Source organism: Rhizophagus irregularis, chromosome 15 (assembly GCF_026210795.1).
Source record: "Rhizophagus irregularis chromosome 15, complete sequence".
In the NCBI taxonomy this organism is placed as follows: Eukaryota; Fungi; Glomeromycota; class Glomeromycetes; order Glomerales; family Glomeraceae; genus Rhizophagus; species Rhizophagus irregularis.
The window spans coordinates 4,621,712-4,638,313 of NC_089443.1; the positions used below are offsets into that span (position 1 = coordinate 4,621,712).

Genomic DNA, 16,602 nt, shown 5'->3' on the forward strand with positions numbered 1-16,602 from the left:
TATTCTCACCAAAAAAGTTCCAATAATCGTCAATCCATTTACTAGGACTATAAATAAACTGACGAACTTCAAAACTAAGATGAATAAGTCCAAGTATGAATGAAGCAATTAGAAGATGACTTTGATCATTACTATTAATTTGAGGAACTGATGCAGCGGCAGTAAAGCATCCAAGAAAAACATTAAACCCAATCCAAATTATTGCATAATAATACTTTCCATAATTATCCCATTTAAAATTAATTAATGATTCCCCATTCCATGTTTTATAAATATCTCTATTTATTGTTTCAACAAATGGACTAGGTTGAGGGTTGATTAATTCCAAAATCCAATTATATTCTTTTGGATAGTTAACAAAATTAATATAAGAATTCATAAAAATAATAGCTGGTGTTGCTCTTATTTTAAATAATTCTGAAGAAACTATTTTAATATAAAAATAAAAAGCAGAAAAGTATAAATTATGAAAATTATCAATGTCAAAAGTATAATCAAGTTTGAATAACCTAATAGGAAAACTAAGTATTACTTTTATCATTATAAAAATCATATTAAAAAATAAAATATTTAACATATTCAAAATAATTTGAAGAACATATAGTAGAGTGAATAATATTGGATGATTACTATATAACATATGACATTTTGTATCATATTTTGGCAACCATGAGTTTGAATTAATTATTTTAGGATGTTGTAAAAAAGAATAAAGGTGTAAATTATCAAGATATTCTTTGTGATTTATATTATAAAAAGGTGAGTCTATGATCATTGTTGTTTCCAATGAATATTTTAAAATATAATCTGGATAATATTCATTCAATAATGGCATTGTGGAAGTAATGATACCTAAAAACACACTATTGTTTCCTAAATCTTGTTTAAAATAATTGATGCATTTTTTATAGACTTCATCTATTAATTCTAAATTATATTCTTTAATTGCAAATGTTAATAATTCAACACCATATTTCAAAAGAATTTCCTTGTTATCTTTTACATATGAAATCCATTTATCATTCAAATCAAAACTATCATAATTTGGTAAAGGTAAATCAGTTTTTGAATATACTTTATAATAATTATATTTTAATATCCAAAATTTCACCAAAGAACTCATTTGATATACACTTTCAGAAATGGTAGATAATCCATCAATTTGTTCAAAAAATTTTATAAACAATTTTATACCCAATGAATTATTTTTAGGATAAGTTGCATGAAATGGATAATTTATGGCATAAAAATAAGTCAATGAAATAGATCTTATACTTTCATTAAAAGTGTAAATAAGAAGACCGATTGTTGTTAATACAATAATTCCATTGTTATTAAGTAATCTTAGTTCAAGTATCCAACCATCTATTGTATGATTTATATGAATTAATTCCCCATTTTTGTTAATTTTTTCATTAATTATTATATTCCATATATCCTTCCAATGAGTATTTAATTTTTCAAGTTCATCAGAAGACTTAATTTTCGACAAATTTGGTATGATATCTTTAAAAAGTGCGCGTATCATATTCATATCCATATACGAAAAAAATAAACGAATATTTAAGTGGTCATATGTTTCCTTTTCATAAGAACATAAGTACATGTTCCAGCTTTTCACAATATCACATTTATTACAATCTTTGGACGGGAGGTTCAATTTTGATATATTTTCTTCAAGTTTAATCTTCCAAACATCTCCATCTAAAATTCCAAAAGCGAAATTGGTAGCAATATGAATGTTTTTCGGAAGAGTTGGTAGATTTTCGGTCTGATATTTTATTGGTAATTTGTTTTTCTCTTTTAAACTACCTAAACATTTTTTCCAACAATTTTCCATAATGAGATTATAAATTTCACCATCCAGTAAAGGAAGTAATAATGGATATAAAATATTATGTTCCATAAAATTATATAGATCTGAATAAAATAGAAAATAATTTATTAGTATTAATGATAATAAAGCTTATATAATTTTAAAAGACTATACCATTATTATTTATATCTAAAGAAGCAATAGGAATTCCTAATTCAATCGAATAAATAGTAATTTTATCCTTGATTCTTAGGCAGACAAACTTTTTATTACTAGAAATTTTGATATCTTTTATTTCTAACTATTTTAAAATAATTAATAATTAATTGTTTATATTTCCGAAGAATTTTAGAACTAATAACTTTTTAATACACAGTATTTCGTTACCTTATTCTCAAAACCGGTGCTTTTTGTTTTTCGCTTGGAACCTTTTGGATTTTTTTCTACCTATTTTAAAATAAATAATAATTAATTATTTATATTTTCGAATAATTTTACTCTTTTAATACACAATATTTCGTTACCTTATTCTCAATATTTTTCTATTTTAAAATAAAATAATAATTAATTATTTATACAGTATCTTCGAATTAATAACTTTTTAATATACAGTAATTCGTTACCTTGCTCACAATATTTTTAAATGTTATGCTTTTTTTAGTATCAAGATCCCACTCATGAATGTAATTGTTTGATAATAAATAAAGTTTACCACATTTTGATATTTCAATAAAATCTACATTTTCGAGTACAGCGTAATTTAATTCATTCCACCACCACCATTTAAACCATTTGTTATCTTTCCAATAAAGGTTAATTTTATCAAATTTACGAAATATGTGACCAAACATATGATCAAATATATGATCATTAACATCGTGATCTTGATCTTGATTATCTATATATACAATAAATTTACCATTTAAATCAAAGGTACTATGTAATTTATGTTCTTTATTTGATGGATTAATTCCAATACATGACATATATAGAAATGGGTTGATAAATATTTCTTTATTATTATCACTCATATTGACTATATCTAAATTTTTTTTTTAAAAAAAAATATTAATCATTGTAATTAAGTACTTAATTAAATATTAATTATCACTTACTTAAAATTTTTCTGTTATTGTAAATACAGGCAAGTCTTCTATCATCGGAAACACATATTTGGTCTATAATATCTATTTTTTCTTTAATATCTATTTCTTCTTTAACATCTATTTCTTCTTTAATAACATCACTTAATTTAAATGATTTGTCTAATTTAAGTGGACCTTCATCCGTATCCTCAACGTCCCAACCGACAAATGAACGATCTTCTTGACTATAAGTAACAAGGTATTTTTCATTTGGTGATACTTCTATCTTCGTAATAGGTTTACCGTTATGTGGTTTAGATTTCTCATTTTCGATAGCGATTTCAATATTGTCAATCATTTTATAAATTGTTAAATCCCTAACGGTGAATAGAAAGAAAACACAAGGAAATGCCTTATATTTATGATTTTATTTCACACTATTTGGAGGCTGAACCTGGCAACCCGCTGTAGTAGGCATAAATAATTTAATAATTACGGAAATGTCAATTAGGCAATACCCGTCACAATTGAAAATTCTGACGGATCTCCCACAGCCTATACCACTGTCCTCAACCTCGTACTTAGCCATTTTACACGAGAAAGTACAGTACTTGCGCCAAATAAAATTTGCAAAACATAAAAATTATTCCGCAACAATATCCAATCCACAAATTCTTGTTTGTGGCTTTTTGGTTAAAACTAAAAGGCAAAGTACCACAAACCGGTTTTAACATACATTAACCTTCCGGATAATTTTTTGACGTGCATAATAGGACCCATAAATAATATATATATATGGTAGGGACGTAGGGTACACGGGGACAGGGTACACAGAGTTAGGCGGAGTAAAGTTTTGATTTGCTCCATAGTTAGGTCTTTTTTTAAAAAATTAGTTTGTGTAAATTTGACGCCACCTAACCCTATACAGTACTGCAGTATATATATTTCTGGGTCCTTGCATAATATTTGTTTATTAGATCAGAAATATTTATTTATTTGCAACTTTAATAATTAGAACTTTTTAATATAAACAAATATAATATACAGTATTTCGCAAAGTGATACAAAGTGATCATTTTAAAACAGAATAGCTTCCTTTTTAAGAGTAAGCCAAGCCCAGGCTCCTTATTAGACATTCGCATCAGTGGCGCAAGAGATTCGATCGAATAAAGTACGTTATTAGATGAAAAATACTTTATATGTCACATGTCACACAGAATTTCAGTCCTTTCGATTCAATTTCGTCTAAAAAAAAAGAAAAGCTTAGATCGGTGACGTAACAAAGAAATTTTAATGGCTTCCGTATCATTATTTTTTTTTGTTGAAGAATTCTAAATATAGATTCTCATTTCAAATGCCAAGAAAACATTAAATCCACTCCTTTATTAGCAAGAATTAGGATTTCATTGGTCATAGGATTCTTGTTTCATTTAACTGATTTTATTGTTGTCTTTTAAATACTGTAGGGTAATTCTCTTTAAAGATTCTTTCTGATGCTTATATTGCGTAACTTATACTGTCTGTGATTATTACTCCAGCTGCTTTTGAAACATGACTTGAAGGCTCTGTTATATTATAATACTTATATTGTTCTTTTAACAATTCACACATTTGATTTTTTTCAATTGTCACTATAATTATTAAATTTGAATATCAGATTATTAGATTCTTTGGCGTTCGATATCTTGAATATTAAAGTGATCGTAATCTAAGAACCGAACATTTTGTCATTATCAGAGATATAATTTATTGAGCTCCCATGTTAACATTTTGGTTAGTAATGTAATTATTTCCGTTCTTGAATTTCAATCATCATCTTCATATGCAGTTACCAGAAATTTGTAATGGCTCAATATAATGAAACGAAAAGTAAAATTCCAAACTTCAATTATCAGTACTGTTATGAAGAGACTTCAATAGATATGAATCATATTATCATAATGTTCAAACAAATCTTGTATTGATCCTGCGTTCTTTATCAAGTTTCATATTTCATTTTTTTTATAACCATAATCAATATTGAAGGTACGATTATTATGCAAAATCTATTAAATTTTTTAATAACTTTTATTATGCCAGGTACTTAAATATCAATCATCTTAAAGGTTTATTTATACCGAAAATAATGAATTTTTATAAAATTTTGACGCGAAAATTTAAATTAATAAAATTTCCATAGAATTTATTTAAAATTTAAAAATGTAATTTTTCAATTTATACATCTATAATATAATAATAATTGTTTTAAAAATAATAATAGAAATAATTTAAATAAATTTATTATGTACAATAATAACACGATATTTTAAATAAATTAATTCTAAAGCTTAGAAAACCAATTTGAAGGAACATTAACTCCAAAGCTAAGTAGCATTTGAGCAAAAGTTTTTCCTTGTTTATCAATATTTAAAGAACTCAATCCTCCTCCGCCTATTAAATTACATAATTAAAAAAAAAAAAATTTTTATATATTTAAAGAAATTGACAATAAAGAAATTTTGCAATAAATATTAAATGAAATCTTACCTAGACTCTTAGTTAACACAAAATTTAATCCATTACAACCCGGTAATTCATATCTTTTCACCGTACCTTCACATAAATGTGCCATATAATCCTTAACGGCCTACAAAAAAAATTATTTAAGAAAAATTTATTATAAAAATTCTCATTACTAAAATTAGAGAAAAATTCTTTCATTTCATAAACCTTTTCGGTCAACGTCTTTTTTAGAAGAGGATAATATTTTGCTTCTCTCGCTATAATACCTATTGTATTAAAAAATTATTAATAATCGGTTAAAATTATTTTTTGTAATTACGCATATATTTACCAATATTACTAGTATTTCCTTTATCACCGCTTCTTCCCCATGCTAATCTTATTAAAGGAACCTTTATAGTACCACCAATTTTACTGACATCACTTTCAAATTCATCATCGGAATTTTCGGGTAATGGAGGCGCTATGTCACTATTATTATTTGTAGGTCCCTCAAAATATACAGGTACCATTTCATCATTTCCAACTACTAAATAAGCAGGAACAACATTCTTTGAAACAAGGTATGAAAAATGTACAAGACACGGTGAAGGATGAGGTCTCCCCGATCCAGCACCACCTGTAAAAAAAATATATTAAAAATTAAGTCCATATTCAATTATAAAAAAATTAATTAGAAAATCATTTATATACCTGTAATTCCGGGAGCCATACAAGTGGCAGCCTAATAAAATAAAATAAAATTTATAACTTATATAGAAATAATTAATAATGTATTTAATTCATACATACTGGAGCAAGTTCCATTCCAAAAATTATTAAAGCCTGCGGATCATCATGATGAACTGTAATATTTAAAATAACTTCTCTTGTATCATGAGCTCTTGCATGAGGTCTAAACAATTATAATAATTGATTAAAACTAATTATAAGAATATAATCTATAATACTAAAAAATTTACCCATATGTATGTTCAGCTCCTAACGGTTCAATATTTACATCACGAAAAGTATTCATTCCGAGTTGTTTTAACATTAAATGAGTTTTCATAATAATCGAAAATCCTACAGTTGATGCCTTTAAAAATTAAAAAAAATTAGCTAAATATTATCCTTAAATAATCGTAATCATTATTATTATAAATTTACATACTTTCTTCCAAGCATCGATTCCTCCAATAAGTAATGAACCAGTCATTTTATAACCATCCAAATAAATACCAGAAACTTTTAAATATTCAGTTGGAGGTCTCCCTTTAGCCCCTGTAACCAAAACTTTATCCTTTTCAATTTGTACCAATTTAACATTCCTTAAATCCAATACAACATCAGGTAAAATATATGATCCAGGATCCAAAACTTCATAAAGCATTTGTTCTCCTACAGTAGCAGTGGTAACTATACCTCCAGTCCCTTTCGGTTTTGTGACAAAAAAATTCCCATTTTCTAAACATTCAACAATAGGATAACCAATATTTATCCATCCATCATTATCAGAAAATGCGCTTTCTTCCCAGTCAGTAAAATTTCCTCCTGTAGCTTGACATCCACATTCAATAATATGTCCAGCTAATGACCCTGATGCAAGTTTATCCCAATCATTATGTGGATCCCATTTAAATTCATGAATTAAAGGTCCAACTACTAACGCACTATCTACACATCTACCTGTAATTACAATATTTGCACCGGAATCAAGTGCTTTTGCAATTGGTATAGCTCCAAGATATGCATTAAGTGAAACTATTTGTTTTTCTTCATCTGGAAAATTTTCTGAATCTTTTTCATTTCCAATTATATGTGTAAAATCATAAATGTCTCCTTTTTGCGTAAGTTCTTCAATTTGATTTAATATATCATCACCTGTAATTGCTGCTACAGTTAATTTTCTAACTTCTATTCCACTTTCTTTAATTGCCTTTTCTACTGCTTGTTTACATGCTAAAGGATCCAATCCTCCTGCATTTGTAACAACTTTAATATTATATTTAATTAAATCAGGTAAGAGTCGTTTAATAACAAACGTAACAAATTCTGCAACATATCCTCCTTCTCCTGCTCCTCCTAATTTTGATTTTTCTTTGGAATTTCTACGACGGGCCAAAATTCCCATTGTTACCTCTAATAAAAAATTCGATTGAAGTAAGTTGCGATTTGCGATTAAAAAAAAAAATTTTTAATGAAATGATTTTTTTTTGTAAACTCAATTTGATTTATTCATTATTTAATAACTTACCGGCTAGATAATCAGCGACTAAATAATCCAATTTTTCTTTCTCCTTTTTAACTAATTGTGACGCTGCAGAAACAGAGTCACCCCAAAACGCACTAACAGAAAAAGAAAAAGTCGGTATTTTTTTTTAAAAAAAAAAATTAATTACTTTATTAAATTGTCAAATAAAATTTTTTATTAAAAAAAAAAAAATTACATTATATATTAACCTATAACAACCAATACGAACAGGTTTAGAAGTCATTGTTAATAAATTATCTAAATTATCGAACCGAAAAAAAAATCGAGAAAAAAATTTTTTTTTAATCTGCCGATCTTATTTATATTGGACAAATTTGCTGTAACTTTATTAAGTATAGGCTGATTAACAAAATTTTGGCACGACTCTTATCTGTTATATATCCCGTCTGATAGTAGATTTTTTTGCGAGAAAAAAAAAATACAAATTTTAATTTGTTAGAATTTAATTTATTAGAATTTAATATTAATAGATACTTATTGTATTTTATTACTTCATTTTAATGCTAATCTTAATAAAAATAATAAAAACATAATACTAAAATTACAATACTTTATTATTTATGTTGTATTAATCACATATTCACATGACACATGATATGCTGTTAGACGATCAATGAAAATAAAATGTACTTAATATGGATATATAATGTGTCGCATTTTGAGTGGATAAAAAAAAAAATGTAAATGGGACCGGACCGGTCCCAGTCCTCAAATCCGGTCCCAGGACCGATTAAAGACCAGACTTTACCATCACAAATCTATTACAATTTACGATTACCTATTTATTTATTTGAAGTTGAGAGAAAAAATTTCTAAAATATTTTTATTTCCATTGCACAATTCTGATAATTCTGTTATCCTATATTTTATTAACGACGGGCTTGGTTAGGGACTTGAGGTTTGAGAAAAAATTTATAATCCATAATCTACTTATTAATTGTAATTGAAATTTTTCTTATAACAGATTATACTGTAAACTTGCAAAAATATGGTTAGTTCAAAAACATAACAGCGTTGTTCTGAAACCGGATCCAGATTGGATGAAATTGAGCATCCAAAAAAAAAAATAATTTATTACATTATAAACTTTTACGCTCTTGATTTTAATTTTACCTTAGGAGAACTAAAGTAGAACCGAGGGAACCAAAATGAAGCTCAGAAAAGCGTCTCCAATACTCCATCCTTAATCACATATTAATTAATATATCGACTTCTTTAAAAAAAATAAAAATGATCTAAATTGTTATGAAACTAACTGCATTCACAATCAGAAACTAATGTACAGTACAGTACAAATGTCGAATATTGCAGTTTTCATTGGATGAACAAAAATTAGTTGAGAAAGGTTTTTCTGCGCTAAAAAAGTCTACTTTCTATAAATAAATGTGGTTTAAATTTACTAAATGCAGTACAATATTTTTATTATGATTTTACTGTATGCAGCATACCTAAGCGCCATATGCGTTTATTAAATTTGATGGCTGTGTTATTCACCACAATAAAGTTGGTCAAATTTATATCACTAAGAAATTTACATTTAAAATTACTAAATATATCAAACGACGATGATGATAAATTTTTATATTCAGTATGCAGTATATGCAAACGTACAGACTTATTACAAAAGTAGTAATTTAAAATGAACGAAATAATCTGATCTTAAACAAATATGAAACCGATAATTATAACTAAAATTCCAATTTACAGTATATTATTACATTGTAAATTAATATAACGTAAACTTTACATAAAGTTCAATAAAGTTATTTAAAATGAAGTTGGAATGTTAAATTAAAAACCACATCAATCGGTTTCGACAACAAAGTTCTTCTTCTAGAACGATTCTTATATTATTTTTAAATCTTGACAACTTTTATATTTATTTCATAATAATATATATTAAATGTTAAGCCACAATTAAAGATCATTGTTTTGCTGCGTTAAATTATAAAAGTATCGTTTTTAGATTATCTCTTAGTTTATTTACTGCCAAAAAAAATAATTGAGATGCAAAACAATCAAATGCGCCGATTGTTCATGCAAGATACGCCTTTAGATAACCTTTTTTTGTACGACTAAATCATCAAAGCAATAAGCACGCCAGCATGATACCCATGCAAGTGATGCTTATTTTCCTTTAATATATTTCACAATAATTCACTTTTTAATATAAATAAAGCAATAAAATATACGTATATTCCTAGTGGGTCAAATGGATGGAATTTCCGTAGTTTCCGTAATCATTGATGATGAAATCAAAAATAATAAATTCAATGAGACCGACGAAAATAATATCAACGACACTAAAGATACTGATGAACCACATAACGGTAATCCTATAACTAAAATAAACCTTTCATCAAATGAGAAATACTTTGTTACTTATAGCAAAGTAGATTCATCAATTATCTGTTGGAATGTTGAAAATGTAAAATTTTCTGCAACATATATGTGTGTTTCCGACGATAAGAAACTTGTGTATGTGGAAATGGATAATGGAATAAGTAACTAAATAATTATTATTAATAATCTTACAAATTTATGGTATTTATCTAATTTTAATTATTTTGAAAATAATTTATTAGAAATACGTGATATTATGACGAATAATTGTCAAAAAATTAAATTAGATTGTGTTGATTATTGTTCTTAAAGGTGAACTCATTTTAAGTAGTGGTGGCAAGATTTTAATTTATTCCATGCAAAATAAAGATAATCTATGGAAATGCAAAAGAATATGTAAGAAACTAATAGATGCTAATTTGTTGAGTATATCAATATATGATAAACTTTATTTATATTTAAATAATTCCATTTATGAATGGAATCTTATTAATGAAAAAAGTATAAAAATACTGGATATTGATGAAGAGATGAAATATATTGATAGGAAGCTTATCAGAATTTCCAGTAATGAAAATTTAGCTTGTCTAAGAATCAAGAGTAAAATTATTATATATTCATTTGAATTAGAAATCCCTATTGCTTCTTTGGACATAAAAAATGGTATGATTTTTATAAGTTAATAATTACCATGCTATATAACATCATTTCTTATTTAGATATTCAATTATGTAAGCTTATAAAACTTCCTGCTTTATGTACTCTATTATTTTCCTTATTCAGTATTATACCAAGTAATGAATTTTGGGATTCTGTCATGAAGAGTTGTAGTGAAAAATGTTTAAACCATTTAAAACAATCACCAAAAAAATTTCTGGTAATTTTACATCAGATTTGATTTGCGCAAGAAATGAAAAGATCAATTTAAAAGATGGAATAGGTATAATTGGATTTAAGTTATTTAATGATAGTGATATCATTATATTAACAGAAATTGGTCTTCTTATTTACCATTTTAATGAGAATAAAAAATCTATTTCATTAAACTATTTTTACTATATGAACTTATGCAATAAGGAAGTATTGTCAAATTATTATAAAGATGTGTTTTTAAAATCTAATTTACCTTTACCAAATTATGATAGTTTTAAACTTTGTGATGGATGGGTTTCAAATATAAAAGATAATAAGGAGTTTCTTTCGAAATATGGTGTTGAATTATTATTATTCGCAATTAAAGAACATAAGGTAGAATTAATAGATGAAGTCTATAAAAAGTGTATCAATTATTTTAAAGAAGATTTGAAAAACAATAAGATATTCTTAAGTATTATTACGTCTATAATGTCATTATTGAACAAATATTATCCAGAGTATATTTTAAAATATTCAATAGAAACTATAATGATTATAGATTCTCCTTTTTATATATGAAATAGAACATCAAAATGTCAATTTACATCTTTATTCTTTTCAATACCTTAAAATCAATCTATTTTATGGTCAAAATATAATATATTAATAAGGAACTTAGAAGATAATCATATAATAATGTATAAAATACTGGCTTTTATTCAAATTTTAATAATTTTACCCTTTCTACCAATTTATTTCGCTACATTTCACATATTATATAAGTATGGCTTTATTGATCATACTTCTGATCATGGTAACTTTTCTCTTTTTTATTTTTATATTATTGATCATATTGAATACATTGTTTGTAAATTCCCAAAATATAACATGATAGCAACACCAACAATTACTTTTATGAATCCTTATATTAAGTTTGTTAACTATCCAAAAGAATATAATTGGGTTTAGGAATTAATCAGCCCTCAACCTAGTCCATTTGTTGAAATAGTAAATAATTAATTTTAAATGGAACGCTTATGGAAAATATTATTATGCATCAATTTGGATTGGTTTTATAGCTTTATTTGGATGCTTTACTGCTGCTGCAACAATTCCTCAGTAATATATCGACTAAATTACCCATAAAAAGCTTCTGAAAGCTACAATTGTACTTGGACTTTTTCATTTGAATTTTGAAGTTCGCCAAATTATCTATGATCCTTTTAAATGGTTGCAAGATTTTTGGAATCTTACAGGTATAATATTATTTAATACATTATTTAAATAAATCATCTCTAATTGTGTTGTTTAATATTGTAGATGTAATTGCAGTCTTACTTCCCATTGGTACTTCAATTTATTGGCTTCAAACAGATTATAGAAATATTCCCATACTTTCTTTTACATGCCTGTTCTTAGATATAAAGCTAATAGTATTTCTTAGAATATTTGAATCTTTTGGTATATTTTTCAAAATAATACTAAGAGTTGGAAAACATATTATTTCTCTCTTATTTGTGTTGCTAACTATTATAATTAGTTTTACACATGCATTTTATATCCTTTTATCACCAGAAACCGATTTTTCTTTTAAGAAATATATGAATAATAATGATCCAAATAATCCTTGGAATTTGGTTTCTGCTTATTATCGAGTATTTGAAAATGGAACTATTGATTACAACCCATATATGATTCAACCACCTAATGGAAATACAAATATGTTTGCAAATTATAAAACTGCTCTCTTAGCAACATATTTATTCTTAACAGGTATGGAAATAAATTCACTCTATTTTACAAGCAAATATTTTAATGATATATTATACTTTATCACAGGTGATTCAAGTGCACTGTCTAACTGGTCATACGTTGATAATCCATCACTTGCAATAATGTTTGTCTTATTTTCACTCTTCATTAGTATATATATTATGAATTTGTTTATTGGATTAATCAATAATGCAATTCAAAAAGCTGATAATAGAGTCTCATATCTTATATATAAAGCAGAGGTATAGTATTATCTTATTTAATATAAAGTATTATGTAAAAACGCTAAAATTTTCAAATTTCTTACAGATTCTAGCTGAAATTGAGTTATTTTATCTATTACCATATCAAAGGCGCTGGAATACATGGTTCCTGAAGTAATGTGTGTAAAATTTGTTCATTTTTTTTTAAAAAAAAAAATGATTTTTACTAACATATAAATTTATCTTTTATAAAGATATTACTATGCTAATGTTGATATTGTTCGTGAAAAAGTTAAAGAAATGATTCGTGAAGGTGAATGGAATACCGATGAATTTTCGGAAATGAAGCAAAATTTGTTAAAAAATCTCAATATTAAATACAATCCTAACAATAATATTGATTATCTGAACTCTGAAGAAAAAAGGATTTAGTTTATTTCGAATGTAAACATTGTAGAAAAAATATGCATAAGGATAAGAACACGATAAAGTTACTTAGTTTCAATTTTTTTAATTTTTTTAAATCTATATAAATAATAATAAAAAAGAGTAAATTAAACATAAATTCTTAATCATCTTATAGGAATTTTGAAAAGAAACGATAAAATATTGTCATAATAAACAAATAATTGCGATATATCTCATACACTTTTTTTGATTCAATAATGCGAAGTACGCCACTGAGATTCAGTTTGACGTAGACGTTACCGTTTACGGTTTACCCGGATACAATCTAGGTATTCCCGGGTATTTATGAGTATCCAATAACAAACGAGTAAAAATAGATAATACTCGTTTTGTATCTGTTTATGTAAACCCTCGGTAATTGCTCATAAATTTTGCCAGAATTAAGATGTTAACTCTGGCCAGAATTTTAATGCCGGCCGGAATTAATGTTTATATATCATGAATGTCAGTCGCAAAAAAATAATTTATGATGACCTAAAGAGATCATTGATTCTGACCAAAATTATAATTTTCGGCCAGAATTAAGTGGTGGTGAGTTTTAGCAATAAGCAATGCTTATCCTAAAAGACTCCATTTTGTTTTATATTCGATAAATATCTTGATTTATATGTTTATTGAGAAAATAACAGGTCTTTATCCGGGTAATACCGTTTTGGAGTCGAGTAACACATTTTTTGATTTGGGTATGATCCGGATCCAGAAATTCTTTGACGCATCACGAATTCACGATTCACGACAACAAAAATGTCTTTTTAAATCCTGAATATTTAAATACCGAACCTTAAGCCTACGCATAATCCCGGTTAATTGGTAATAATGTAATATTGGTCGGTCATTAATTATTTAGTTAATTTTTCGAACCCTTATAAATTGCAATTAATATATATTTTGCTCAGTTTCTCACTTTAAAAATTAATTACAGTAATCCAAATTTTAATAATTTGGGCCGTTCTCTTCAATTTGATCAGATAATCAGATAGTGATGACATTGTGCTCAAGTATCAAAATCAATAACGAGATCAATTAAGCAACGGATTTTTTTTTGATAAGTTAAAAGGCAATACAAATTTGTATCCTATTCTTCTATTATATAATTTATTTTAAAAATTTCTTGCATTAAACCAATTTTTCTTATATTGAAAAGGATGATGCTGAGAACTCATTTTTGTTAATAAAAAATAAAATAAATTGAATGATTACCGAGCGTTTTTTATCAATTGAAGATCATTGTAGAAAAAAGATAGTTTTTAGGCTCATCAAAATAGGAAACTCCATTATTCTTTTGACCAATCAGATCACTCATCTGAGAACGCCCTTTATCAACAAATTTTTGTTGATAATAATAAAAATACAAAAAATCTATTAAAAATTATCTATTACCGTATAGCACTGCCTAAAATACCCCGGGTGGTAGAGTATTTTATCATGGTGATATTGTATTACTGATCTCAAGATTATCTTTTTTGACAAACATTTTTTAAAATTAATTTTACACTTTTTGGTGTTGTATTCTTTTTCTGCACACAAAACTGTTAAGCAACGATTTCATGAAAAAAGAACCGATTTGGCAGCTATTCCAGGTGACCTTTACAACCACTTGATGTGTCAATAAATAGATCTTTTAAATCAAAGGTAATTATTTACCGTAACTTAAATAATTAAATAATTTATTAAATTAACCTTTAATTTTTTAAAATTAGGTACGAAACAGTTTATCATTTATTAAGTAACGCAATTAAGTAATAAAGTTATTGGTTAAATCAAGTATACTATGTATGAATGATAAAATACCTGGTTCTATATCAATTTACCTCATTTAAAAAATTGAATTATACCCGGGTCTAAATCAAAAAAAAATTTTTTTGTTTAATAAAATATCCGGATATTACTATGAGGGTACACGGAAAAGGTACGGGTATTCTAGGAGATATGGCAAGCGAGGGGGTCTCACTACTAACTGATTCTGACCATAATTTCTTATGGAATTTGCATAAACATCTCTACAGTATTAATATCACAACGATCTTCCGCTTTGAATTTAATGTTGATAACCTACTGGTAATTTCTGGTAAATTTACATGATTACATTGCCGATAAAGATTTTCAATCGAAACTTCTTTAAATGGCAAATTTCTTGGTTTACACCAAGCGATTTTCCAAAACAACAATCCTAAACTATATATATCAGAAGATCTTGAAATTGTCTTATACTGGATAGCCTTTCTGGATCGTGCCACCGTTTCCAAACCTCCTCGCCAGAATATTGTTATTGTTGGATACACTGGAATAAAAGTCTCTGCTCCAAAGGAAATTAGACATTTTGGCATTAACGCATCACCGTAAGTCCGTAATCTTTTAAAAAATATTTGCACTTCTGAGGTCTAAATGTACGATTTTTTTCTATAAAAAAACGACAAATTATTGGTTATTTAAACGCTGTAAACGATAAGAACTAAAACAGCAACACAATAATAATAACTCTTACTTCATGCAAATATTTTACGCCTAGAGATATTTCCCATGCTAGTTTAATTTTATTTTTCCGATCGCTCCAATTATGATTTAAATAATGATTCACTTAAAAATATTCGAAGAGGTTACCAAAATCTGCATATTCATAAAATAGAGTGCACTTACAGAAATTAGATTATATACTTATTCTCATTCAAATGACGGTCATTGTAAAGATAAATCTCTTTAATTATACAATGATAATTTTCGTCATTTAGGTATCTTAATGATTTTCCTGTGGCATTCGTGTTATTTAAGACTCGTCTTGTTGTGTCAAAAAGCCTCTCCGCTTGAATTCCAATATCTGTTGGAGTTTCTATACGATCATAAATTCATAATATGCCTGACTCGCTACATAATACCATCAGTATACTTGACTCATCATCAATATGTAAGTTAATATACGGATCTTCAGAAAAACTTTTTAATTCACTTTGAATTCTAATATTGCCGTAATTAATTTGGACAAATGGTCATTGAATAATCTTCTAGATTTTATTATGTTAATAAAAAATAAAATAATACATCATATAATTGATATAAGTTTATATGTCTAAAAAAAAATAAAATTTTACAAATTGAATTAACGGTTGCTAACCTTCTAAAATTTCGATTATGTCATGATATAAGATTGATATCTTCTTTGCTAACGAACTATTTACAACATGATCTCTTACTAGAATAAAAAGGGAGAGGATTTAGAAAATAGAGTAAAAATTTTGGAATTATAACAAATAAACATAATTTACCAGCACAATAACGTACAATCAACCATATAAACCGATTATAATG

At 26.3% G+C, this 16,602-nt stretch overlaps 4 protein-coding genes across 4 annotated transcripts; 1 reads left to right on the plus strand and 3 right to left on the minus strand.

Annotated features, from left to right (window-relative positions):
* Positions 1–402: 402 nt before the first annotated feature.
* OCT59_007737 (uncharacterized protein) lies at positions 403–3,259 on the minus strand (the record flags this gene model as incomplete). Its single annotated transcript, XM_066131994.1, has 7 exons — positions 403–426; positions 533–1,920; positions 1,991–2,117; positions 2,204–2,263; positions 2,341–2,358; positions 2,440–2,858; positions 2,932–3,259. The coding sequence occupies 7 exons, from the start codon at positions 3,257–3,259 to the stop codon at positions 403–405; spliced, it is 2,364 nt and encodes a 787-aa protein (XP_065998887.1).
* Positions 3,260–5,150: 1,891 nt separating this feature from the next.
* Positions 5,151–7,880, minus strand: OCT59_007738 (uncharacterized protein; the record flags this gene model as incomplete). The annotated part of the gene is made up of 10 exons (XM_025314974.2): positions 5,151–5,331; positions 5,428–5,527; positions 5,611–5,669; positions 5,735–6,022; positions 6,097–6,127; positions 6,196–6,298; positions 6,366–6,481; positions 6,557–7,524; positions 7,640–7,731; positions 7,846–7,880. The coding sequence occupies 10 exons, from the start codon at positions 7,878–7,880 to the stop codon at positions 5,222–5,224; spliced, it is 1,902 nt and encodes a 633-aa protein (XP_025184058.1). The 3' UTR covers positions 5,151–5,221.
* A 1,989-nt stretch (positions 7,881–9,869) lies between these two features.
* On the plus strand, positions 9,870–11,434 carry OCT59_007739 (uncharacterized protein; the record flags this gene model as incomplete). Its single annotated transcript, XM_066132003.1, has 4 exons — positions 9,870–10,161; positions 10,313–10,663; positions 10,720–10,877; positions 11,078–11,434. 4 exons carry the CDS (start codon positions 9,870–9,872, stop codon positions 11,432–11,434), a joined length of 1,158 nt encoding a protein of 385 aa, XP_065998888.1.
* Positions 11,435–15,299: 3,865 nt separating this feature from the next.
* Positions 15,300–15,626, minus strand: OCT59_007740 (uncharacterized protein; the record flags this gene model as incomplete). The annotated part of the gene is made up of 1 exon (XM_066132012.1): positions 15,300–15,626. The coding sequence occupies one exon, from the start codon at positions 15,624–15,626 to the stop codon at positions 15,300–15,302; it is 327 nt and encodes a 108-aa protein (XP_065998889.1).
* Between the last annotated feature and the right edge of the window lie 976 nt (positions 15,627–16,602).